Raw genomic sequence first — 26,989 nt, 5'->3', positions numbered from 1 at the left:
TAAATTAGTGCTTCTGAAATTGGTAGGTGGGCTGTAAAAGCAATGAAGACACTTCTGGACTAGTGATTTCAAGGTAAACTCCCATAATTATGACCCAGAGATGGAGAAATGACAGTTGCTGAAACCAATGATGCTGCCAACAGTACTACCTCAAAGCCACAGAATCTGAAACTAGACATGGGAACATGGAGTCCAGCTGCAGCAAGCATGACAGAACTTGACTACTTTACCTAGAATAACACGCAGCACACCACATACACACATGCACAGGCACGTGCAGGGATGCACACAGCTACATGAGTAGTACTCATTACATAATTAGTGTTCATCATTTAGGATTCATTTCAAAAATCACATCTCGCTAAGCCTGCTCTGATCTCTTATAGTATGTTGTTTCTTGGTTATGTTCTCATAGCACTTGTAAACGATTATTTCAAGTTTATTTGCTATCCATTTCTCTTGTCAGATAATGTCTCTGTGAGAAAAAGACCACATTTGTTAATTATTACAATGGTTATCAAAATGTGCTTTCTGGACAAAACAGTGTTAGTGTCACCTAAGAACGTGTGAAAAATGCAAATTCAAATCAACTCATACAGAAACTAGAATTGAGACTTAGCAATCTGTGCTTTAACAAGCCCTCCTAACGATTCTGACATACCACCAAAGCTCAGAACGACCAGATTCCTATATCCCATCATTGTGTAATATACATGAGTGATGCTCAGTAAATTTTCTTGAAATGTATTAAGCCCACTGGAAATGGACTCTGAATAATCCTCACCAAAATACTGCTATTCTTAGTATAAAGAGCAGGCATTTTTCTGTAGGTTTGCTTGTCTCCCACTAAAGGCTATACTAAAGCTAATCTTAGCGAAGGTTTTTTACCAGTAATAGTCACAGAGAAAGCGTTCATGATATACACAATGATTTTATTAAACACCAAAACCTTTATTCACACCATTTTATTTCTTTTGCAGCTTTAATTTTTAACATTATAACATTTACTGGCTCCTTTGGGTGACTAAATATCTTCACATGCACACTAGCTAAAAATAATTTCTAAGTAGAACTCAAAACTACAAGCTACTGCTCTAAGAAATGCATAATTATGTTTATTTGTTCTCCTGTAGAATCCTGTTTACAAATAGTATCACTGCAAAGATTTACAAGTGATTCCTAAATCTTTCAGGTTGTTCTACCATTAATCTTCTGATAGGTAGCAAGATAAACACTCCTAGTGAACACTTTGCTACATCTCTTAAATGAGATTTCTCTCCAGTTTGAGTTCTTTGTAAAATAAGCGATGCACTTGGAAATGAGATTTCTCTCCAGTTTGAGTTCTTTGTAAAATAAGCGATGCACTTGGAACTGAAGTCTTCCCTCAATTTTTAAATTTTCTACATTCATAGTGTCTCTCCTGTAGGAGTTTGTTGGAGATTCTTACTGCCTATAGTCTTTCCCATATTTGCTACATGTACAGGGTTTTATCCTAGTATGAGTACACTTATGTCAATTAAAGGATTAATACTGACAAAGGCTTTCCCACATTTATGGTCTTCATATGATTTCTCTACAGTATAAACTCTGATAAATAAAAATGTCTACATCATTGCTGAAAGTCTTCCCATATTCCCTACATTCATAAGACTTTTCCCTAGTATAAATTTTTCTGATGTTAAATGAGGATCTATGAACGAAGTTTATCATGCTAAACACTGCTTCATACACATTCTCTTCTGTAATATTTCTCACATGTATAGTGATTCATATGGCCTAGAGGCTTTTCCACACTTACCACACTACTGGGTTTCTCTCCATTATGTACTTTGATGGGCAGTAAGATTTCAGCCTTTGCTAAAAGCTCTCCCACACTCATTACATTTATATGGCTTTTCTCCAGTGTGAATTCTCTGACGTACAGTAAGGTTTGAACTACAGCTGAAGGTTTTCCCACATTTAGTTTTCTCTCCAGTATGAATTCTGTGATGTTGAAGCAGGGATGACCTATGACTGAAGGCTTTCCCACATATACTGCATTCGTAGGGTTTCAATCTAATGTGATTTCTCAAATGCATATTCAGAGATTCAAGCTGGTTGAAGGATTTCCCGCATTTCTAAACTTCAAAGGGATTTTCTTCAGTGTGAATACTCTGATGTTGAACAAGAAATGACAGGCTACTAAAGACTTTGAGACATTTATTGCATTCATATTGTTTCTCCATAGTGTGAATTATTTGATGTTGAGTGAGGTGTGAGCTACAGCAGAAAGCTTTCCCACATTCTCTATATTCATAAGGCTTTTCTGATGGTGAATGAGAGATGACCTATGAATGAAGGCCTTTCCACGTATACGACACTCATAGTGTTTTTTTTTCTTTTTTTTTTTTTTTTTACTCATAGCATTTTTCTTGCGTATGAATTCTTAGATGTTGAACGAGAAGGGACACACAACTAAAAGACTTTCCACAGTTCATACATTCATATGGTTTCTCTCCAGTGTGAGTGCTCTGATGGTTAGTAAGTGATGAGCCATGGCTAAAGGCCTTCCCACATTCAATGCATTTGTAAGGTTTCTCTCCACTATGACTTATCTGATGCCGTGTAAGGGATGAGCCATGGCTAAAAGTCTTCCCACATTCACGACATTCATAGGGCTTCTCTCCTGTATGAATTCTCCAATGGCAATTAAGGATTGACTGTTTGCCAAAGGCTTTCCCACATTCATTGCATGTATAGATTTTCTATTACAAGTCTGGTGAGGAGATTTGCTCTGGTTAAAGGCTGCTCCACTTTCATTAGAATTCAAAAGTTTCTTTCCATCATTGAGTCTCTCATTTTTTATAATTGACTTTTTGGGTAAATTCTTCTTTAATATATCATATTTGTGTGAATTCCCTTCAGCAAAATTTTTTTGTGGTTCAGAAAGAGTAGACTTTGAATGAAAGGTGTTTCTAAATGTGTCGTATTTATAACTGTCCACAGTGGGGCCTTCTATAGAGGTGAGAGTTGCTGTCTGAAATGTTCTACATAAATTTCATGCTTCCCTTCCAACTTCTCTATATATTGCAAATTGTTATTAGAATTTGAAAATTCATAATTTTGTTTTAAAACATTTTCTATTGTTACTGTTTGGAGTGAATCTTCCTCATAAATATCCTTCTTTGTTGATAATTCCTTGTTTTCCCATCTTGATTCCCAATCTGAAATACATCAAGAAAGCACAGCACTGCTTTTTCTTTTTTTTACTTCTTGAAAAGACACTTCTATGGTGGAATTAGGAGAAATGGATAAGAAATGAAGCCCCCAGAAAACACATAGTTCAGACAACTCAAATATTTCAATGATTTCTGAACAATGCTCAAATGGAGCAGAGAATACAAAGTTCACAGAAGAAGGAGGAGTGATAACAGAAATGGGTAAAATATACATAATAGAGAAAACAGTGTGTGAAAAAAAGGAAACTATCAGAAATAAAATGTGGAAGGCATTCTGGATTCCAAGTCATCTCTTTGTGCCCATATTCACATGTGAAAGACTGCATTTTGTCTCATAGCCTTTTTCTCCAACCTTCCATTAATCTCAATTTGCTGCCAGATTAACACACTTAAAATACAGAATTGATACTACTACATTAAACAGCTGCAGTAAAAACAAAATAATCTAAGTGCTCTTTATAGCTGATAAACATTTAGGCCTTCTGAGGTTATGAAGAAACTGTGAATCATATCACTTATTAGACATTAGAAAATATTATTCCTAGGAACATATTTTATATGTTCCTTACTTCCTCTAATATGTTCATATTTCATCTACAAAGCTCAGCTTTAGAAAAGTGATTTTCCCTCTAATTGACAGCTTTTCTTAGCTAAAAGTATCAGTATGTTTTTCCTTATGTAGATTTAAGAAAGAATAATTTGCCTTACTTTGTCATGAATAGAGTAACAATTTGAATTATTATGATGGCAAAAACCTCTAAACTTGATTAGATGATACGAGTGATACAGATAATAATTTGGGATAGAGGAACAATGATTTTGAAAATCCAAGCTAAATATTTTGTTTTATATTTTTAATTTATATTTGAGATATTTGAAGATGGTATTCCTAAAATGCCTCCACACTCACTATAAACATCTTTAACAAAATCTTCCTTTGTCTCGTTCACCATGACTCACATGGAATCATGCCTTTTGACAGTTTTTTCTCCACCATCCAGGGCTCTCTCCCATCCTCCAGCAATGTGATCACATATGGCTTAGTTATGGAAAGGCCTGCTTACAGGAAGAATATAGAATTGTTTAAGCTGTGGTCCTCTATTATGAGAGGCCATCACAAGAGGGACCACAAGAAGGGATGAAGGGTGTTCACTGAAATGGAAAGATAAGCTTCAGGCAGGGCACAACAGAGCTGCACATTTCCTTGGGAACATGGTACGGAAATTCAGTCACTTACTTAGGAGGCTCTCCAGCAATTCAGAGTGGCAAAAGAAAGGTGTCCCCTATTGGAGTGGAAGGGGTGATATCCTTACCTACAGAGACCAGGTTCTCATAATTCTGGACCATCACATCCTTGTATAAGTCCCTCTGAGCAGAATGGAGTCATCCCCACTCTTCATGAGAGAAGTCTATAGCCACATCACTAAATGTCACCTGAAATAGCAAATATATTTAGGCTCGGCCATAGCCCAGGCCTCTTCTGTCACTGATGAAGGGGTAAAATTAGCCTGCTTGTGGAAGAAATGGAACAAGATTCAGGAGTTGTGACAAAAATTGGGAATGTGATCTTAGTTAAGTAATAATAGGACAGTTATGTAGATGGAATTCTTACGTAATAAGGGGGACAGTTATGTGCTTAGGATTATTATACAATAAGGGTGAGAGACAAATATGAGAGCTTTGCTTCAGTAGAATTTTTTGTTAAAAGTTATAGAATTACATGAATTTTTAAAAATCAACATTTAACATTAGACAGCATAGAGTCAAGTATTTGGTTATATCTTTTATAGTTTAAGTACTAGGTAAGTAATTAAAAAATGAGGCTAAAGCGATTGTCTCTCAAACAAGATACTCAGGATGATCCACTAAGGCTCACAAAAAATGGGTTCAGAAAAAAGATCTTTAAAGACTGATAGACATTAATATACATTTTGGTAAATTCTTCTTTAATATATCATATTTGTGTGAATTCCCTTCAGCAGAATTTTTTTGTGGTTCAGAAAGAGTAGCCTTTGAATGAAAGGTGCTTCTAAATGTGTCGTATTTGTAACTGTCCCCAGTGGGGCTTTCTCTAGAGGTGAGAGTTGCTGGTTTGAAATGTTCCTACAGAAATTTACGGTTTGATTGTGTCTCCCAAAAAGCATGTATTGAACTTAATCACTGTTCAAACAGTATTGAGAGGTGAGATCTTTAGGAGACGATTAGGCCTTGAGGGCTCTGTCCTCATCAATGGATTAATGTCATCATCGTGGGAGTGGGTTCCTTATTTAAAAAATTAGTCCGGGGCCCCTTTTACCTCTCTCTCTTCTCTTTGCCCATCCGCCATAAAAGGGCACAGCAACACAGCCCTTGCCAGACACCTTCCCCTTGATCTTGGACTTCCCAGGCTCCAAAACTATAAGAAGTCATAGGAGCCCAATCCCTACTGTGAACTGCGCATGCAAGGGATTGGGGCTGCACGCCCCTTATGAGAATCTAACTAATGTCTGAGGATCTGAGGTGGAACAGCTTATGCCCAAACCACCAACTCCCACTCCTGCGGAAAAATTATCTTCCATGAAACTGATCCCTGGTGCCAAAAAGGTTGGGCACCCCTGCCACAGACAGTCCTTAACTAGGACCTGAAACTAAGGGGAAAAAAATAAAAGGGTACATTTCCAAGAAAATATTCTAAGGAAATGCTCACAGATGTGCTTAGAAATGCCTCTCAGTAGTATTTATTTCATTTAATATATCATATTTGTGTGAATTCCCTTCAGCAGAATTTTTTTGTGGTTCGGAAAGAGTTGACTTTGAATGAAAGGTGCTTCTAAATGTGTCATGTTTGTAACTGTCCCCAGTGGGGCTTTCTCTAGAGGTGAGAGTTTTATTTCTCTACAGGCGAGAGTATTATTTAAAATAGTAAAACTTTAGAAGTTTAAATATTCAATAATAGCTTATTGGCTAGTCAAATTATAATATGTGCAAAAAATACATCCATTTAATACAGCATTATTACTGTCTTCGATTTGTGAAACAGACTGATCCACTGTGGTAATTTGTTAGCTCCGAGAGTTAAAGAGTACTAGCACTTATTTAAATTGCTTATGCTTTCTTACTTTTCTACAGTGCTGCAATCCTCAATACAGGAGCCATGAGTCAATTTGGCTACCTACATTTAAATTAATTAAAATGTAAAAATAAAATAAATAAAATTTAAAATTCAGTTCCTCAGTTGCTTAAGCTACAGTTTAATTACTCAATAGTCATACAGGGCTGGTGGCTACCGTACTGACCAGTATACATGCAGAGCACTTCTACCACTGCATAAAGTTCTCTTATACAATACTGCACTAGATCATGAAGTTCTGTGTGTCAGTGCACACCAAAATCCATGTACAACTTCTCCTAACAGGTACTTCATAAGCATTTAGAAGATGAACCAATGAATGGTTTTGGCATTAGTTCACTTTAGTCTTTCCTTTTTTTTTTTTTTTTTTTTAAAGAGACAAGGTCTTGCTCTGTTGCTAGACTGGAGTACAGTGACATAATCATAGCTCACTGCAGCCTCACACCCCTGAGCTCAAGCAATCTTCCCACCTCATCAGCCTTCCGAGTACCTGGGACAACAGACATGTATCAATATGCCAGTTTTCCAATTCTAATTATCTAATTTTTCCAAGAAAATATACTTCACTCAACATGTACATCTGCTACTCACATCCCCTCCCATGCAAGCTTCACCTTCCATGCTATGATTCTGCCCCACCAGTTCTTCATTACTCATCTTATTCATTCCACAATTACTTACTAAGCATCTATCTGGTGCCAGGTACCACTCTGGGCACTGAAGCTATAATAGACAACAAAAAAGAAAAAACATTCCTCCAACCAGGAACAGATAATGAGCACGTGCATAAACTGAACATACAGTACATCAGCTAGTGAGTGACACATGCCATGGAAAACAACAAAGCAGTGATGGAGGAGTGGAAGTGCTAGGCGAGGGAAGGTGACTGTAATTGCAAATAGGCGTTCAGGGAAGCTTTTCTGAGAAAGTAACCACAGAGCAAACACACGAAGAAGATAAGAATGCAAGCCTGTGCGTATGTCGGGGAAGAATATTCCACGTGGATGGCACAACAACTGGTGACAGTGGCTGGAGCTCACAGGAATGAGGAAGCAGAGAAGGAAGGTGGGATCAGAGAGGTAATGGCCTAATTGTGCAAAGAGGTTATTGGAGAAGTGACTCTGAGTTAGAGACATTGAAAAATTTTAAGTTAAGGAATGACAGAAATTTATGTAAGGATAGAATCACGGTGACTGCTGTACTGAGAACAGACTGATGAGGGTTAAGGGCAGATGCAAGGAATCCAGCTAGGAGGCTACCACAATAATCCAGGTGTTTGGACTGTGGTGGTAGTGGTGGTGGTGGTGATAGGGTAACGAACGGTCAGATTCTGTATACAGTGTATTGTTTATATCCAACTAGAGGACCTGAATATGAGCAATGAGTGAAAGGGAAGAATCAAGGATGACTGCAAACATCTCCTGACTTGAGACCACATGGTACGGTTTTGACAACCATAAAGCAAATAACCTTACATTCCAAACTTGCATCGTGAATTACAGTTTAAAAATGTTGGCAAGATTAGAACGTCTTCTAGCAGAAAACTGTAGAAAAGAGGAACACTGGGTGAGAAGGACAATACCTTGGAGCTCTCCGGTGGGCTCCAACCTTCTTATAGTGAAAGGAACCATAGACCCAGTCCCTTAAATGGACTTGATTTGGTGGGAACAGGCAAGAGACGCAAAGCAAACTGATAAAGTTGTTTCAGGAAGATTTGGGGACACATCGACTTACTTGGGACATTACTCTGCAATTTCCAATAGCCAACAGAGTCCTCTTTCCAGGCTCTTATCTTAGAGCTGGGCAGTGTCCTGAGGGCACAGAAGGGCAGGAAAAAGCAGTTATGAAAAATCAGGCTTATGTTGCGGCACCTGTGACACACCATAATGGAAAGGTACACTGGTAATCACTCTCCAGGGCGCCAATCTCTCCCTGGGAACTGAGTGTTTCTCCGCAAGGGCTAACCGTTTACCAGGTGCCACCTGCGAGGAAAATCAATTATTCTTACATAAAAGACTCATAACAGTAATAACTTTATCAGCTCGTTCAAGCTTGACCACTGTGCACGGTGGGCATTCACATTATTCCAGATTTTTTTTTAAACGATGACAAAACTGAAAATTCCAAGATACTGAACCCATTTGTTCAAGGTTACACAACTGCAAAGCACCGGCTTCATGACGACATAACCCAAAGACAACTGTGGCTGGCGTCTGCTCGCGCGCCCACTTCGCTCTCGCAACAGCGCCAAGAGGTCGATGCCGTCATCACCCCGCGTTTACCCAGCACGACACGAGGCTAGGAAAAGCCAAGGCTCCGGCTGGGATCACACCACGGGGCAGACACAGGGCCTGAGCCCCGGCGCCGCCCCCGGGACTCGCACTGGTCGGAGTCCTCAGCGGGGCCTCACCGTCCCCGCAGGCGACCCGAGCCCATATCTCTGCGGACAGGACGCACCGCGTAGCTGGTGAGGGGGCAACGGCCGCCGACCTCCAGGAACGACACTGCCCAGAATCGTTCCTCAGCCTGGGAGTCCCCGCCAGGCCTGAGGCTATCGCGAGACTGACCCAGTGCACCGCCAAAGGCCAAGCCACATTTTCTAGAATCCTCCGCGTGCGGGACAAAAGTGCCGGGTGCAGCGAACCGCAAGCACCGGAAGACCACACTTCCCAAGAGTCTCTGCGGCGGCGCGGACGTGGTCAGCAGCGGGCAAACCGGTCTTGGCTTGGTAAGAAACTAAACTGCCTGGGGGTGTTGTCCCAGGGCCGGCCAGTTAGAACCACGCGCGAAGTGTCCTGGGGCACACAGTCCTGTGGTGAATGATACACCTTGGAACCGAGGGCCACCCAGTGGCGCCCAGACTAAGAAATTACACTTTCCAGAAAACTCTGCAGCCGCCCCAAGGTCTTCCGTGTCATTCGTTTGCTCACACAAACGTTTCCCTCCCGGACGTAGGCAGCCCTTGCTGGTACTGCGCAAGTGCTCGCCGGTGCTAGCAAAGGGGCTTCTCTCATCCCAAACCCTGCTGCTACACTGTCCACCTTTTGAGGTCTTTTTGTGTTTTTGGCACTCATTTGCCCAAGACGATAGCTCACAAAACGCCCTGTGACCCGACTGTCACAACTGTAGTTCGCCGGCGAAGGACATTTCCTGGAAATGCATGCAGACACGTATATGTGACACTAATGACGGCCGTTCTGACGTGCGTTACGTCCCCTGGGAGGACTTGGAAATACTGAACTTGAGTGAGCACTCGGAGGATGGAGACCCTCATCCTGGGAGGAGTCACTCCTCCTGCAGCCATCAGAGCCTGTCGCCCCGTCTCCCCGGAAGTGCTTCTTAGGCCCTGACCTTGTCCGGCCCACCCAAAAGGGCAATGGACCTCTCTGTATGCAAGCCAGAGCAGTCTACTGTTTGTGTGTATTTGGGTTGTTTACTTTCTTTTTTTTTTTTTTTTTTGAGACGGAGTCTTGCTCTGTCGCCCAGGCTGGAGTGCTGGAGTGCAGTGGCACGATCTCGGCTCACTGCAAGCTCCGCCTCCCGGGTTCACGCCATTCTCCTGCCTCAGCCTCCCGAGTGGCTGGGACTACAGGCGCCTGCCACTACGCCCGGCTAATTTTTTGTATTTTTTAGTAGAGACGGGGTTTCACCGTGTTAGCCTGGATAGTCTCAATCTCCTGACCTCATGATCCGCCCGCCTCGGCCTCCCAGAGTGCTGGGATTACAGGCGTGAGCCACCGCGCCCGGCATACTTTCTTTTTAACATTTAAATTAAATGTTAATTGACTTCACTCATTTTAAAAATTATAAATAGTGTGGCTATAGACTTTTTAGTACTTGGGAAGTACTGGCCTGCATGATCGTGAAGTGGTGCTTCCGTTACCAGAAAGGGGTCCCAGTCTAGACTCCAAGAGAGGGTTCTTAAATCTCAGGCAGGAAAAATCCGTGGGCGTCCACAGTGCAAAGGCAAAGCAAGTTTATTAAGAAAGTGAAGACAAAAGAATGGGTACTTCACTGGCAGAGCAGCAGCTTGGGCTGTTGGACTAAGGATACTTGTAGTTATTTCTTGATGATATGCTAAACAAGGGGTGGTTTATTCACGAGTTTTCTGGGAAAAAGGTGGCAGTTTCCCGGAGCTGAGGGCTTCCTCACTTTTTAAACCATACAGGGTAACTTCTGAACCTTACCATGACATTTGTAAATTGCCGTGGCCCTGGTGGGAGTGTCTCTTAGCGTGCTAATGCATATAATTAGCGTATAATGAGCAGTGAGAACTACCAAAGGTCACTCTCCTTGCTATCTTGATTTTGGTGGGTTTTGGCCAGCTTCTTTACTGCAACCTGTTTAACCAGCAAGACTTTTATGACCTGTGTCTTGTGCGGACCTCCAGTGTTATCCTGTGACTTAGAATGCCTTAACTGTCTGGGAAGTAGGTCTCAGCTTTGTTTTACCCAGGCCCCATTCAAGATGGAGTCGCTCTGGCTCTGACACTTCTACCTTGGTGTATCCTGTGGATGTGGTGGTGAGTTCCTATAGCAGCCATAGTTTTAAAAAACATTGTGGCATCAGCTGGCTTCCTCTCAAGGCTCAGAGTATGTAATAAGGAAAGACTGGATTGTGCAAAGTATGTTCCCATTTATGACTTTACTGTACAATGATGAATTGTTTTCCAAAGTTGTACCAATTTTCACTCCCACTAGAGTTTATGGTTATTTTGGTTGCCAACTCTTACTGCCAACACTGGATTTGTGAAACTTTAAAATTTTGATAATTTACTAGGTGTGAAATCATAACTCATGTGGCTTAAAGTTGCATTGTTTAATTCTTAACGAGATTGAGAATCTTTTCAAATGTCTGTTGGCCTTAGTATTGCCTTCTCTGAGAACTGCAGGTCTTTTGGTTAATGTTCTTTTGGAATGATGACCTTTTTAGTATTAAAATGCAGGAGACATAGAAAAAAATGAGATTTTAAGGAGATAGTGCAGTGACTAGGTTATTAAGATTATTTTCCACGTAGAATCCTGAGCTTTCAACTGAAATTGTAACTGAATGTATTTTCTGGAGCTTGGCATAATGTTTGTGGTTATGAAATTCTTAAAATCTTTCCTGCTTGGGATTTGCTGAATAACCTGAATCTGTGACGTGCCATCTTCGGTGCTCAGCAAACACTTCCTCTCTCATGTATTGCCTCTTGCCCATTCTTTCTCTCCCTTGAGAACCCCAATTCATTATAAGGCAGGTATTACCACTCTGTATCCTCCAGGTGTCTTAAATTCTCTGTAATTTCCATCCTTCAATCTCTGTGTTGCATTCTGAATAATTTATTCCAATCTATTGCCCATTCATAATTGTCTCTCCAGGACACTTTAATTTCAATTTTTCAAAAAAATTTTTTTAACATGGTAGGCATAGTTGCTTCATAATATGTATCTGATAATGGCAATAACTGAAGATTTTATGGGCCCCTTTGGATGTTCATTTTTAAATTCTTCAATCAGTTTGGTTGCTTCCTTTTTTGTTGATTGTCTTTGTCCTTGAAAAGAGATTTCATGGAGCTTCCCTGTATCCTTAGATGAAAGTGCCTTTCTCTTCTAGAGATTATATACTTTTTTTTTTCAGACAAAACTAAGATCCCTACCACTCTGGAACCACTTTAAGCCACACTTAAGACATAAAGTCCCTGCTCAATTCATCCAGAAAAGCTTACATAGGGATTCTTCATTGTTGCTGCTTTTCCTCATGAGCTCCCTGGAAGAATTGTGGTGGCTTCCCATTGTGAGTCCTCCGATATTTGGAATATGAGTTAAGTTCATGAGTGGAGAGAGAGCCAACATTAAAGCAGTAGACGTGACTCAGGGCATAGGTGAGAAGAACTTTAAATGGAGGGCTAGTCCTTTTGTTTCAATAGCTATGTCTGGCCATCTCGTAAAAAGCATTCCTGTGACGCTAAAGCCCTAACTTGTAAGTGCTCCATTGTAGGGAAAGCAGTAGTCTGGGAAAGCCAAAGAATGTCGTCTTAAGTACAGCTCCATTTTGAGACTAGCAAAGTATATTCCTTGCTGGTCATGAGCCATAGTCATGCTTGTGGAGGTAACTGGAGGGTTAGTTTGGATCCCACTTCTGACACCACTCTGTGGAAAGAAAAACTTGAGACAAATTAAATTTAACAGAGTTTAATTAAACAAAAAACAACTTATAAATCAGACAGGCCTCAGAACCAGAAAAGATTCAGAGAACTCCTCTCTGTAACTTGGGCAGGCTGCATTTACAGACATAAAAAAAGAGTGGGGTACAGAAACAGTGTGATTGTTTATAGCTCAGTGTTTTCCTTATTCAGACATGGCTTGATCATTTGGCAGCCTGTGGTTGGTGAAGCTTGGCTGCTGTGATTGGTTGAGACTCAGGTATTTGTTACAAATATATGCTCCTAAGTTAGGCTTTCAGTTGGTTAAAGTAGATTGCAGGGTTTTTTGTTTGTTTGTTTTTTGAGATGGAGTCTCACTGCAATGCCCAGGCTGGAGTGCAATGGCATGACCTAGGCTCACTGCAACCTTCACCTCCTGGGTTCAAGTGATTCTCCTGCCTCAGCCTCCTGAGCAACTGGGATTGCAGGCTCCTGCCACCACACCTGGCTAATTTTTGTATTTTTAGTAGAGATGGGGTTTCATCATATTGGCCAGGCTGGTCTTGAACTCTTGACCTCAAGTGGTCCACCTGCCTCAGCCTGCCAAAGTGCTGGGATTACAGGAGTGAGGCAATGCACTCGGCCTGCAGTTTGTTTTTTAGGGACTCAAGGTATGGAAGCAGCCTAAGACCAAATTTAATTTAACTTAATAATTCATTAGAGCCCCTAGCATCTTAATTATAGTTGTTTTACTTAGTTATTTTGATTATTATCTTTTGAGACAGGGTCTCACTCTGTCACCCAGACTGGAGTGCAGTGGCGTTATTATAGCTGGCTGCAGCCTCAACTTACTGGGGCTCAACTGATTCCCCTGCTTCAGTCTCCTAAGTATCTGGCACTACAGATGTATGCCACCATGCCTGGCTAATTTTTCTATTTTTTTGTACAGATGTGTGGTCTCACTCTATTGCCTAGGTTGGTTTCAAACTTCTGGGCTCTAGAAATCCTCCTTCCTCAGCCTTCTGAAGTGCTAGGGTTATTGACATGAGTCACCATACCTGGCCTATTATTGTTTTAAATTCTTGGTCTCATAATTACAAGGTCTCTGTTGTTTCTGAGTCTAGTTCTGAGGTCTGGTCTTTTCAAAATGTGTGGAGTTTTTTTTTTTTTTTTTTTTGGCCTTTTAATATGTCTTGTTTTTGCAGTCTTGTCTGAGGTATTACCCTGAGGTCTTTGTCTCATGATGAAGAAAATTAAGGATTGTGGACACCAAGGGTGAGGTTGGAGTGAAAGTGTAATAAGCAGAAAGAAGAAAGCTCTCTGCAGCGGAGAGGGGGCCTCAGAGGGTTGCCGTTTTTACTGTTGAATCCAAAGGTTTTGATAAGAAACTTTCTTTATCTGTGTAGCCGCCTGTATAACCGTCCTTATCTGTGTAGCTGCAGGCATGACTCAGGCAAGCCCTGCTCCCATGCAAGTTTTCACAGAGCCCGTCACGTACGTGTTCAAAATGGGGAGGAAACCTTTTTCTTGGGAGCCCACTGATCACATAAAGCAAAAAGGCATTTCTGTGTTAGGCCTTGCTCCTTATCAGAGCAGCTGCAGCTTGATTTTTCAGTCTGTTTCTCTGTTTGAAAGAATTCTGCCAATAACTTGTCTTGTTTTTTTTTTCTCCTTTCTGCTGTCTCATTTCTCCCCTCAGAGTGGAGACCCTGACTGCTGTTAAGGAGGTTGCCTGACGATCTTTCTAGGTGTTTCCTACTGGAGAGGGGTGTCATGTGGAGAAATATAGTAGTCAGGGCTCCTCCTAAGGTCAGTCTAAGGGTCTCTGAAAGAATTGTGTGTCCATGTGTGGTTTTATTTGTATCACCATTTCAAGTTTAATGGCTTCTAAGTGAGAAGAAACAATGTGGGTTAATAGAGAACATGTATCAAAATGAAACAAGGGGTGGCAAGGACAGCTATAAAAACCTGAAAAGCTGCTGACATGCCCTGATATTTGGTGGCTATAGTGATATCTGTTAAGATTTGGGTGTATGGGGCTTGGGCTTTGTTAGTTCCCTTGGTCTTATTTTCTCAAACAAAGGAACATCCAGGTTATGGGCACTCTATTTACTACCATCACCTGGCAGGATTAGTAGGATAATTGCCCAGAACTAGAATATTGATCCAGATTTTTATATTACCCATCCTTTTTTGTCTCTTCTGAGCTGCATCTGGAGACTGTTGCTTGGTTCATAGGAATAAGCAGCGTTAATCCAAAATGTTGGCAAAAACTTAAAAACAACTAATGAGTCTAGAATTTAATGAAAAAATTATGGTAAGTTTTAAAGCATAATTTTTCTCTCTCCAGTCCTCATTTTGGCTGAAAACAAATTATGATAGGACTGAGTTATTTGCAAAATAAACTTTAGTGTTATATTTGGCCTGATTATTTGCGTAAGGTGCAGTAAGAATAATTACTTTCACATAGGTCTTTTAAATTGTCTTTGATGGAGCTCTGTTCCAGAAGAAATCTTAGATAAGCTTTTTGTTGTTGTTGTTAGAGTCTCACTCTGTCACCCAGGCTGGAGTGTAGTGGTGCGATCTTGGCTCACCATAACCTCTGCCTCCTGGGTTCAAGTGATTCTCCTGCCTCAGCCTCTCGAGTAACTGGGACTATAGGCATGCACCACCATGCCCAGCTAATTTTTGTATTTTTAGTAGAGATGGAGTTTCACCATGCTGGCCAGGCTGGTTTTGAACTCCTAACCTCATGATCTGCCTGCCTTGGCCTCCCAAAGTGCTAGGATTACAGGTGTGAGCCTCTGCACCCAGCCCTAGATAAGCTTTTTAAAGCTGAGCCCAGCTATGGGTTTGTACCCTCAAATACCTATGAGTTAGGTAAATTTCTCTTTTTTTTTTTTGAGGTCCCAGTAACATGGGGTTCCTGGGCCTGTTGGACAATAACATTCTTTACTCACTGCAGGTTAGGAACCCTGTACAGGGACTGTGTAGACAAGGTATGAGGCCAGTTTTTCCAAGAGGCTTTTATTGATTCCACATGTTAAGCTTGATTTCTTAAAGGGAAGCTCACTTTTCCAGTCAAAGCCTTGTTAAACAACCAGTTTCTCCAATTGTGTCCTGTTGCAAAAGAAAATGAATTCTTATTGCACTGGCGTAAATAACTATATTGCCGTAAGTTCACAAATAGTTTCCAAATTTTGGAGAAACCAGGCAGAGAGAAGCAAACATGCTCCAAATTTCCTTCACAGTAGTGTACCTTACTTAACCATTAAATGCTGTAAATAGCTCAATATAAATTTCCTTGACTCTGCAAAACAAAACAAAGATCAGTAATGTTTTAAGCAAAAAGTTAAAAAGATTACTTCAGTTTTCTGTTAGTTCAGTCCATTCTGTTAATTCTTGTTTTGTTTGATATTCATGAGCATTTCAAATCTTCATGAGTCCTGTACGTTTTTCCTTTATTCCAATGCCATAATCTTCAAAATTATCAGAAATTCACATGTGATAGCATATGTTAAATCCTATAGCTGATTATGGCCGGGCGCGGTGGCTCAAGCCTGTAATCCCAGCACTTTGGGAGGCCGAGACGGGCGGATCACGAGGTCAGGAGATCGAGACCATCCTGGCTAACACTGTGAAACCCTATCTCTACTAAGAAATACAAAAAAAAAACTAGCCGGGTGAGGTGGCGGGCGCCTGTAGTCCCAGCTACTCCGGAGGCTGAGGCAGGAGAATGGCGTAAACCTGGGAGGCGGAGCTTGCAGTGAGCTGAGATCCGGCCACTGCACTCCAGCCTGGGCGACAGAGCGAGACTCCACCTCAAAAAAAAAAAAAAAAAAAAAAAATCCTATAGCTGATTATAAACCATCTTTTGAAGAATATTAAAACAAGAAAATGATTATTTTTGACCTTGAACTCCTGACCTCAAGTGATCCACCCACCTCAGCCTCCCAAAGTGCTGGATTACAGGTGTGAGCCACCATGCCTAACCAACAATTGTCTTTGAATCACAAAATTTCCAAGGTAGTTACAGTCAAGAACACAATTGACAAGAAAATTTGGTTATTTTTGTGTTTTACAATAATTTAATATGATAACCTTAACAATGATTGACAGCATATACTCAGATATGAGAATTTTAGAAGTCTCATATAATTTGGGAACATACATTAATATTATTCACTTAAATATAACCTGAAGAAGATTAAACATCATTTTGGCAATCCCACGTACCTAAACATGTTAAATAATCCTGTTTACCTCCCTTTTGGATGCTCCATGGGTCAAAAGCTAGGGATTAGCAAAGACAACTTGAAACTGAAGTTTGATTTGGGGAAGCCTGTTAAATATGTTAGAGATTCAAAGCAGTTGATATTATTAAATATAATTCTAGATTACCGTAAGCTATTTTTTTTTAACCAAATGATGACTCAAACATTTTAAAACATGGCAAAACCTTTACTCATTAAAGGAGACGACTTATATTTCCAAACAATTTGTCTTTAACATTACATGAAAATCCTGTTTAGAGAAGGAAGCCAAATTTCACCCTTGCACTAGTCTAATGTTAATATCAACCACAATTTTAAAAATAAAATCTTATAGATAATCCTATCTATAAAAAAGCCCGGGAGGGATTTTAATCAGTTTCACCATGTGGTGAGATTCTTGTAAACATTGTATAACCTTTTACAAATTTTTGTTAAAGTGCGGGTCAATGCCTTAAAAAACCTTGTTGTGCTTTTATTTCAATGTTCAGTTTTGAAAAAAAGCAAATAATACACTTTTGAGCTTAGCCACTGTGTTCACACATGGAATTTGTTTTGCAAGATTAATTTTTACAATTCTTCCACCATTTATTTAAACCTTTAGCTTTATCTTTATCTTATTTAAAGCAATCCTTTAACCTTAACGCAGAAATTTGCATTTCATGTCTTTTTATAATCTTTGACTAAAAATACATTTTACTGTTTTTACACACCTTGTATATAAATGTATTATCAGTAGTCTCCATTACATGTTATAATGGTAACTCTTAGCAATTTTTACTTTAATGTAAAACCTGGTAAGTTGTTTTAATTATGTACTAGGCGCAGATAAAGTTTGACCCCTTTCAGCATAGTTAAGGGTGTGGTTAATTACATATGTCCCCAGCCTTATCAGTTGTGAAGCAGGTAAGTCAAACAGTTCTCAAATGCCAAAGAAACACAGTTTACAATCTTAAAACATTTAGCAAAGCTAGTATTTGACCTGCATAATTTAGACCACATATTTACATTTTGAAGACATTTGTATTTTATCTATAATCCTTAAGAATGTTCCTATTCCTTATTTATAATTCTTAAATAGTGTTCCTATTCCTGAAAGATTAAAGTCACATAAAGTAAAAGGCATTACAGCTTTTATTTTTCCTTCAAAAAATATTTTATCTAAGTTCTTATTTTTAAAGCCAGTTAACTATAACTCTTTTTTTATATAACCATTACACACATAACATATATATGACTACACAGACAGAAGAAAACCCAGCAGTTGTAAGGTTTTTTGTCAATTTTCTAATTGGATTATTGGCCTCATGGTGGAGCTCTTTAAGAACAGGGCTAGGAAAGCATACAGTTTCTAGGGCCTAATAAACAGGCATATCTGAAAGGCAAAAACAGATTTTGAGTGGGTTATATTCACCTCTAATTCCTGGGGTTTCATGAGGAAAAGAGAGATTTTCTCCCAAAATGGAAACCTTGATGGTTTTCTGTTTTTCCCAAGGAGTCCCAGGCCATCAGAAGCTATCTAGGGCCTTTCATACATGCCTTGAGTGGCAAAACAAAGTGGAGAAAAGTAATTTAGTTGACAGAAAAAAAAAACCTTTCCAGAAAAACAAGATCAAGAAGAGAAAAACATAAAACTCTTTTAAATATACCTATAACTTGGATATCCACTTTTAATTAAGCTGAGCATTCTTTAAGAATATCCTTTTTCATTAATTAAAATTTTACAGGGAATATAAACAATGATTCCTTTCATTCCTTTCACTGGTTTGCACAGGGAGAGAGAGGCCAAAAGTCTGGCTATAAAAAAACTTTTACCCTTTTACCAGCATGTCTGGCTTCTGGGATTTCTAGGGGAGTTTCTTTGAGGTCCTCCTTGGCTGCATAGGTTTGCATGACTGTTCAAAGCCATATTCAGGTTCTTCAGTTTCCTCTGGGAGGAAAGTGTCTGGGTTCAGGCAAGGAGAAGCTTTTTAACTGGACTGTAGATGCCTCTAACAGCAGAGCCTGATATTTGAGGAGGTGATTATCTGTTGGCCAAGGACTTCCCTTAGAGGACAGCAGTTCTGCCGCATTATGTGGGTTATTGACAGTTAAGTTGTTACTCATGGTTAACTTGGTGGCCACTGGCACCAGTAAAGCAACTGCTGTAACTGCTCAGAGGCAGGCAGCCTATAATTTAGCCACCAAGTCAAGCTCCTTGCTTAGGTAACCTACTGGTTGTTGAGCTGGACCTTGAGCCTGAGTTAAAACTCCCAGGGCCATCCCCTTCCTTTTTGATACATAGAGACTGAATTTCTTTCCTATGGGAAGATGAAGGGCTGGTACTTTAAGCAAGGCTTATTTTAACTGGTTAAAGGCTTTTTGAGCCCCAGGTTCCCAGGTTAGGGACTGAATTTTAGCTGCTTGCATTTCTTTTATGAGGTGGCATAAAGGGCGAGTTATCTCACTGTACCTAGGTATTCCTAGTTTGCAAAATTCAGTAATGCCTAAGAATCCCCTCAGATGTTTAAGGATTTTGGGAAGAGGAAAGAGGAAATGGGCTTAATCATTTCCTCACCTAGTGCTCTTGTTCCTTCTGACAGGACTAGACTCAGGTACTTTACTGAAGTTTGACAGAGCTGAGCCTTAAATTTGGAAACCCTATATCCCCTTTCAGCTAAAAAATTCAGGAGAGCCTCAGTGCCTTCCTGAGACTTTCTCAGTTGGGGCACAGAGGAGAATGTCATCTATATACTGCAAAACTTCAACTTGAGGGTGAGAAAAATCAGAGAGATCTTTGGATAGGGCCTGTTTTTGCAACTTCTTTTGGATATTAGGGGCTGCCTGAGTAATAAACTTGTCCTTTTAAGATTAGCTGTCCTTCAACTGAAATGAGAGACAGAAAGGTGTGTTTCACTAAAGCTTCTCTCAGCCTTTCCAAAAAGGCTGAGGGATTTTTATCTAGCTTTTTGTCTATTATGAAAAGCTTGTAGCAGTTAATAGGTTTGGCGCTAGTCCTTTTCAAGTCCTCCAGTATACATATTTGAAAGAGTTTTCTTCTCTACTCACCAATGCTATTGTTATGGTCACATTTAGGGTCCTTTAAGGGCACTGTTATTCTCCCAGTTGGATAAGGCTCTTCCCCTTCCCTGGCACCATATGAGACACAAAGTTCATCTCCAAATTTCTCTGCTGCTTGCAGGGCCACCTGTTTCTCAGCAGCAGTTAGTTTGATTTAAGAGTAACACAACATTCTTCCAGCAGAGTTTAAATACTCTATACGTGAGTGAAGTTGGGACTTTCCTAAAGCAAACCTCCGGGTCTGAGGATTAAAATATCCAGGCTGCACTCGAGGAAGATACAGGCTTGAAGATGGGTTGTTAAGCATCTGGAAAGAGAGGGGAGAAAAGGCCCACCTTAGTCCCCTTCCTCCTTTTGGAGTGACCCAGGGTACAGAGAAAAGTAGAAAGGGTGTCCTCTTTCTCCTCTTTCCTCCCATCTCCTCTGGGTCCTGGTGGCCATCAGTTGTGCTGCCCATGGATGCAAGCATTACCACCCATGGATCCAGAGGAGCTAGTCAGCAGGAGTAGTCATATTTACCTGTGAGATTCCTTAGCTCTCCGCCTATCTCTTGGTATCCCAGATCTACTCGACCTAAAAGGCTCCCATGGTACCCCAGGGGCCCAGGAGGGACTGTGCAGTAGTTGGATTTGAGTAAGACCATTTAATGGAGGGAGTGTCCTGACTCTATCCCTCGCTTCTCTTACTATGGCCCTAGCAAAGCCCTGATTTCCCAGAGAATGGAACCAATTGACTTCTAAGCATAAAGCCCACTTTTGTTTAAATGCCAATGTAGCTGTATGTAGGACAGGTGCCTCAAAAAATATAAGGATTAAATGGCTGTCCTACCTTCAATGAGGACAGTACTGAGCCTAGAATTTGTCTCTCAAGGGCGGCTTCCTCCTGACTATTGAAAGTGAAGTTTTCCTACCTACCAATAGGGCATGGGGTCTGATCACTTATAGAGGGATGCAGGAGGAAAAGGAGTTGGGGAACTGGAGGTTTTGGGAAATGGGTCAACAGGGCCCCCCCAACAGAGAAAAATCCTGTTTCACTAGGTGGTGTGGCAGTAACTGAGATGTTAGGTAAAAACTGTGACTCCACATTCTTTCCAGGCAGAGAGGTGTGGGGCTTGGTGGGCTGTCCCCACAATATGCCTCCTAGCAAAAGTACAATTAATTTGTCTCATGGAAGAACTGTTTAAATTCACTGGGCAGTGCTGAGCTTTTATGTGGAGGAAAAAACAACCCAAATGGAGAGGAGGGTATTCACTCAGGGTGAAATATCCTCCTATAGAGTGCCATGAATGACTATCATTGGGGAACAAAAAAGCCCTTACTAGATGAAAGTTTAGTTCGGTTTAGTTTAGTTTAGTTGAAATCTTGAAATCCCCCCATCTCAAGAAAATAACAGAAGCATCAATTCTTTGAGTTACGTTCCTGGTTACTAAGGTACTTGCTAACTTTACCCAACAAGGTTATCTCCCCAGGCTGTAAAAACTCCCTCAGCATAGCATACAAAGAACGGATAGGAGACATGAGAGCTGCAAAAAGTAAAAGAACGAAAGAAAATATTATAGGAAAGTCTGAAAGTCCTGGTGAGCTGTTGGGGACTAGAGTTAGTCCAGGAGCCTTCAGTTAACACCAAGGTGTAACCTTGGCCAGATGCCTTCAATTGTCCCAGGACCTCTTTCCAGCCTCACACGATGGCTAGATCTTCTGTGAAAGGGAACTAGGTTGGAACAGAGCCAATATTCCCAGCACCCCAGAGTGATGGGGGATTGATAAAGTCCTCTCCATCAAGCCTATCCCCTGAGTCTTGTAAGGCTGGCAGCCACTCTAGAAGCTTTTATCTGGCTGACAGGGGCCCAGTGTTTTATTTGATCTTACGAGAAAAAACAGAGGATAAAGAGCCTTGAAAATGAAAGTAAAGTGTTGGGGGGTCCCTTCCTACTCATTTTTCTGATATTTCCTTTCCTGGCCAATGCACCACAGTGTTGCCTTCTTGTTATCTGAGGTAATACTCAGAGTATTATCCGCTTATTCTACTTAGTAACATTTCTGCAGTTTGCAGCAAAACCCTTAACAATACAAAAAAAGTGATAGGAGCCATTTCAAACAGTAAAAGGAGAAAGATACCACAGAAAAGTTTGGGGGTCTTGGCTGACACCCTGACTGGCCACTGGGGACTGGGTCCAGTCTTGTGGTCTTCTGGCAACACTGAGGAGTGGCTTCAGACAGATGTCTTCAGTTGCCCCAGGACTTCATTCTAGTCCCATGTGATGGCTAGACCTTCATGAAGAGAAACAGAACCAACATTCCTTTTACCCAAAAGAAAGAGACAGATGACGGGGTTGCGTCTTATCTCCTGCAAGTGGCATAGCTCAGAGGAAAGTCTGAGGACAAGAAGAGACAGATCTGGTAGATCTGCATTTACTCACCCTTCTGATGTATCCCGAGTGAGCCCCCAAGTGAAGCAGAATATTTCCTTGACCTCTTTGCAGGTGGGAACTGGAGTGCATGGGTGCTGGCACTAGCCAGCTGTTTTGGTGCCAGCAGGGGCAGACTCCACTCACTCGGTCTCACTGTGTTCCACCCCTTCCGGGAAGAGGAGTGCAAGTGAGTGGGTGCAGGAGGCAGGGCAAGCACTTTTGTGCGCTGGCAAGGGCAAAACTTTATGTGAGCCCCATGGCAGTGTCTGGGAGAAGGTGCTCATGACCCTTGAAGCCCCAGAAGGAGTTCTACGTTCTTTTTTTTTTTTTTTTTTTTTTTTTTTTTTTTTTTTGAGACAGAGTCTCGCTCTGTCGCCCAGGCTGGAGTGCAGTGGCCGGATCTCAGCTCACTGCAAGCTCCGCCTCCCGGGTTTACGCCATTCTCCTGCCTCAGCCTCCCGAGTAGCTGGGATTACAGGTGCCCGCCACCTCACCCGGCTAGTTTTTTTTTGTATTTTTTAGTAGAGACGGGGTTTCACCGTGTTAGCCAGGATGGTCTCGATCTCCTGACCTCGTGATCCGCCCGTCTCGGCCTCCCAAAGTGCTGGGATTACAGGCTTGAGCCACCGCGCCCGGCCTCTACGTTCTTTTTTAGCTTTGCTCTCTGCAGACAGCTTAAATGTTATCAGCTCAGTGGAGGGTCAATGTGATAGTCTTTTGCATCCGCGCTCATGGCACCTGAGTTCTTGTCTGGCATCCAGGAAGAATGAGGTCACACGAATAAATTAAAGATGGTAAATGCAGGGCATTTTATTGCTGATGAAAGTGATTCTCATCAGGAAGGGGAGCTGAAAAGGGGATGGAGTGGGAAGGTAATCTTCTCCTGAAGTCCAACCATCCTCAATCAGACTCCTCTCTGAAGCTACGCCACCAAGTTGTCCCTCTGAAGTCAAACTATTTCTCTCCAATATCCACTGTAGTCTCCAAGGTCTAGCTGCTTCTTCTCTCTCTTTTGGCTGAGCCTGGAGTTTCTATGGGCACAGGATAGGGGTGGGGTGAGCCATGGGTGGTTTTGGCAAAGGCAATATTAGAGCAGGCAAACAGGAATGTGAGTTCTCACTTTGGGCCATGGTGTCAGGCTTTTTGGCTTCAGGGTGAGACCCTCACTGGGGATCCATCCTCTTCTGCCCTAAATTTTCCTACCTCCTGTCCCTACCAACAGCTTTACAAAGGCAGTTTAGTTTTGGGGAAGGACTATTATTATTTAAACTATAAGGTAAATTTCTCCCAAAGTTAGCTTGGCCCAAGTCCAGGAAGGCCTAAGGGTAGTTTGAAGGTTAAAGGTAAGATGGGGTTGGTTAGATCAGATGTCTTTCACTGTCATAATTTTCTCACTGTTACTATTTTTGCAAAGGCAGTTTCACTTGGACTCAAGCCCATGGACAGCCTTCTCAGATACTGTGTGCAAGTCACCTCAGAATTGATCCACCAGAAGTCAAGGAGGCTGGGGTCTGTTGTTTGAGGGTTGCTCTGTGGGCATTAACTTCCCCATACTTTCAGAGGTAGTCTTAAGAGTGCTTAGCAAGCTCTCAGGTGCGGGAGAAAGCCATCATCAGTGAAGAGAGATGCAAGTGTTTGAGGAGGGGAACATGTGCCAGCAGGGGGACTGTCCAGCCCAGCTTGAGGTAGACTTACATAGGCCTAAGTGGAAATGGGGTGGGGTTTCTATGATCTTGCAAGCAGTGTCATGTGAGAATAAAAGACCAAAAGCTACAAACTTTTGGCATTTTTCCTCCAAACTCTAGATTTGAATTTCAAACAGAAAAAGATTTGGAAGGGCATCTAATCTTGACATTTTTCCCAACCCAAGATTATTTAAAGATTCCCTAGGTTGAAGGAAGGGAGTGGGGAGGGAACACATGAACAATGTGGAGATGTCTCTCTGGTGCCCAGCAGTCCCCAGGGAGTTCTGTGGGAGGTGAGACTGTGTTCCATGAGGACAAGCTGCCCATCACTCGTGTCCTCTTCATTTTTGGATGGAGTCCCCATCACACCCATACACTTGCTGCAGGCCAGGGTGAGTCGCCAGAGTCACAACCATTGAGCAGAGCCACAGGAGGGGCTTTGAGCTCCAGGACCCTGGGTCCCCACTCTGCATAAGACCCACCTTGTAGTTTCTTTATACGGAGGCAGCTGAGGCCACGGTGGGTGGCTGGCATCAGGATAAACTGAGGCATAAGAGGTGATTTCTTGGCCCTGGCGCTTTCAAATATGTAGGAGTAGGGAGTGATGTAATACACCTTCTGGGTGGTGTGATGAGACATGTGGACCACATGTGGGGTGACGAGAGGGTCTCTGACCCACAACCTCCTTATGACCCTATACTCCATTTAGCTCCTATACACGCAGGAGCCCCCCACTTCAGAAGCAGCCTCCAGCCAGACCCCGGGGAGTTGGGGCACAGACATAGAGCCAGGTTTCACTCTGAGCCAGGTGGCTTCCCCAGCTACCCCAAGGGAACACCCACAAGGAGAGAAGTGGCTGCTCCCAGGTCAACCCTGGGGGCCTCCTGTAAGCCTCTTCATCATGAGGACCCTAGAAAGACCCCTCCTGGGTGCAGCCCTGTGGTGTGGCCAGCAGGGTCTTCTGGGGGAGCTCTTGGTAGGGTTTGATGGAACTCTAAGAGAAGTGTGGGAACCAGGCGAAGAGGAGGCTCACAGGGAACAGCAAGGCCTAAGAAAGTCCCCAGAGTCACGACCATTGAGTAGAGCCACAGGAGGAGCTCTGAACTCCAGGACCCTGGGTCCCCACTCTGTGCGTAAGACCCACCTTGTACTTTCTTTATATGGAGGCAACTGAGGCCACAGTGGGTGGCTGGCATTAGGATAAACTGAGGGATGAGAGGTGATTTCTTGGTCCTAGCTGGGTTCTGCAATTGTATGCTGCCCCTTTGTTCTTTCTCTTGTGTCAGGCGCTTGAGACAGGGATCCCTTCTCACCCGTTATGTTACTTTGGCCTCAACACAGCCCTGGAGATGGGAGCTGTCCGTTCCATTTCACAGGTGGGAATCATAGGCCCAGAGAAGGTCTGTGATATACACATGGCCACACAATGAGTTATCCAAGCCTAACACAGTGAGTTAGCCAAACCAAGACTAACACAGTGAGTTAGCCAAGCCTGTCTCCCCAGCAGTGGGTAGTGGGAGCACGTTCTCCTGCCCAGGAGCTGTGTGGTCTTCAGCAGACACCTCACCTCTCTGAGTCTCAGTTTCTTCACCTGTAAGACTACAACAATTACTCCCACTTTTCAAGGGTGCTGGGAGGTGAAAATTTGTGAGACTCTGCATATGACCTGTGGCTCCTGGCTCATGGAAATGACCAGACTATGCATGTGATCTGTGGCTCCTGCCTCATGGAAATGAACAGACACGCTGGCTGCTGGGCTTGTCACCCCTCCCGCAACCCCACTGCCTACTGAATTCAGTGGAGGAACATCCAACAGCATTCAAATCCAGCCCAAATCGGGAGTCTCCCAGTTGTCCCACTGGGGTTTTCCCCATGCCCTCTAGGAAAGTCCAGTCTCCAGCCCAAGAAGCAAGACTCTCTCATGAACTGCAAGGATTTTATTGCTGGAATCCTCTAGTCAGAGCCCTGGACATGGCAGGTTGCTGAGATGGCTTAGTGATCAGGCAAGTGGCTTTCTTGGGTCCTCTATCAAGGATGGCTCTGCTAACACAACTTGCTTGAGTATATTTTATCCTGCAAAGAGAACATCAGGAAACACAGTGAGGCCTCAGGTAAAAGAGACAAGTTGCACTGAACTCTCATTGCACAGTTCCTGGGGAGATGCCTGCAGCCTTGTGTGGCTTCTAGGTCTGAGCAAGTAAAGGTGGATTCCTCCCAATCTCCTGCACCACAAGAGTGTCCCAAGATATTCCTGAGAAGCTTCTGTAAAGCTCTCTCCGACAGAACAAAAAGAGGAAGGGTAGTCCTGGTGTGATGGGGTTGGGGGTGCAGTCCAGGACAGACCAGAAGAGGCTGCGGAGGAGGACCTGGTGAGTCTGGTCACCTGGGAGCTTCCAGGAATGCACTGATCCCAGGTCACTTTCTACTTCTGCCCCTGGGACATTTGTAGCTAAAGCAGTAACTTGTGCCCACCCACTCTTGGGGCAGCACAGAGAAGATTCACTCGGATTCTCCTCCTGGGGTATCCCAGGCCTAGGGAGGGCAGGAGGGCGGCTTTTGGAAGCTGCATCCTCTCCTGGCATGTAAGCCACTGAATGACTCCTTGGGATCCAGGGGACAAGGAAAAATGAGGGTTTTAGCAGGGATGGAGTAGGGGACTTGAAGGGTTAGGATAAAGGATCTGATGTTTAAAGAAGGGAAGGAGGGAGGGCCCAGTGGCTCACGTCAGTAATCCTAGCACTTTGGTAGGCTGAGGTGGGAGGATGGCTTGAGTACAAAAGTTAAAAGACCAGCCTGGACAACATAGTGAGACCCCCGTCTCTACAGAAAAATAAAGAAAAATTTAAAAATTAGCTGGGCATGGTGACATGCACCTGTAGTCCCAGCTACTTGGGCAGCTGAGGTGGCAGGACTGTTTGAGTCCATGAGGTTGAGGCTGCGGTGAGCCATGATCACTCCACTGCACTACAGTCGAAGTGACAGAGTAAGACTCTGTCTTAAAAAAAAAAAAAAAAAGAAGGGAAGAACTCGGTGCTAGTGGTTTGGAGAAGATCCAGTCTAGAGAGGCTGGAGGCAGGGAGGCCAGAGCCTAGGGTCTGAAATTGAGGTTGGG

At 42.5% G+C, this 26,989-nt stretch overlaps 1 protein-coding gene and 1 pseudogene across 11 annotated transcripts in view; both read right to left on the bottom strand.

The window, feature by feature from the left end:
- The window catches only part of LOC103234476 (major allergen I polypeptide chain 1-like), a 95,008-nt gene that overhangs the window by 25,951 nt on the left and 42,068 nt on the right, over positions 1-26,989 (bottom strand). For 4 of the 11 annotated variants that reach the window (XR_005238208.2, XR_012093199.1, XR_005238201.2 and 1 more), the window contains 2 exons: positions 25,022-25,950; positions 13,608-23,223 (listed from right to left, as the gene is read on the bottom strand). The exons of 1 other annotated variant lie outside the window; for it this stretch is intronic. Coding sequence is in view for 1 of the 10 variants with exons in the window: in XM_007996274.3 (XP_007994465.1) it covers positions 25,921-25,950 (30 nt within the window). In the remaining 9 variants the exon portion in view is untranslated. Of the gene's footprint in view, positions 1-13,607; positions 23,224-25,021; positions 25,951-26,989 lie in introns of those variants that run through there. 6 more of the 11 variants (XR_005238200.2, XR_005238199.2, XR_005238202.2 and 3 more) reach the window with 6 other exon arrangements.
- LOC140711875 (uncharacterized) lies at positions 916-4,616 on the bottom strand (annotated as a pseudogene).

This window comes from Chlorocebus sabaeus, chromosome 6 (genome assembly GCF_047675955.1).
Source record: "Chlorocebus sabaeus isolate Y175 chromosome 6, mChlSab1.0.hap1, whole genome shotgun sequence".
Lineage (NCBI taxonomy): Eukaryota > Metazoa > Chordata > Mammalia > Primates > Cercopithecidae > Chlorocebus > Chlorocebus sabaeus.
The sequence above is the reverse complement of the archived record's forward strand: the minus strand, read 5'-3'. Positions and strand labels throughout refer to the sequence as shown.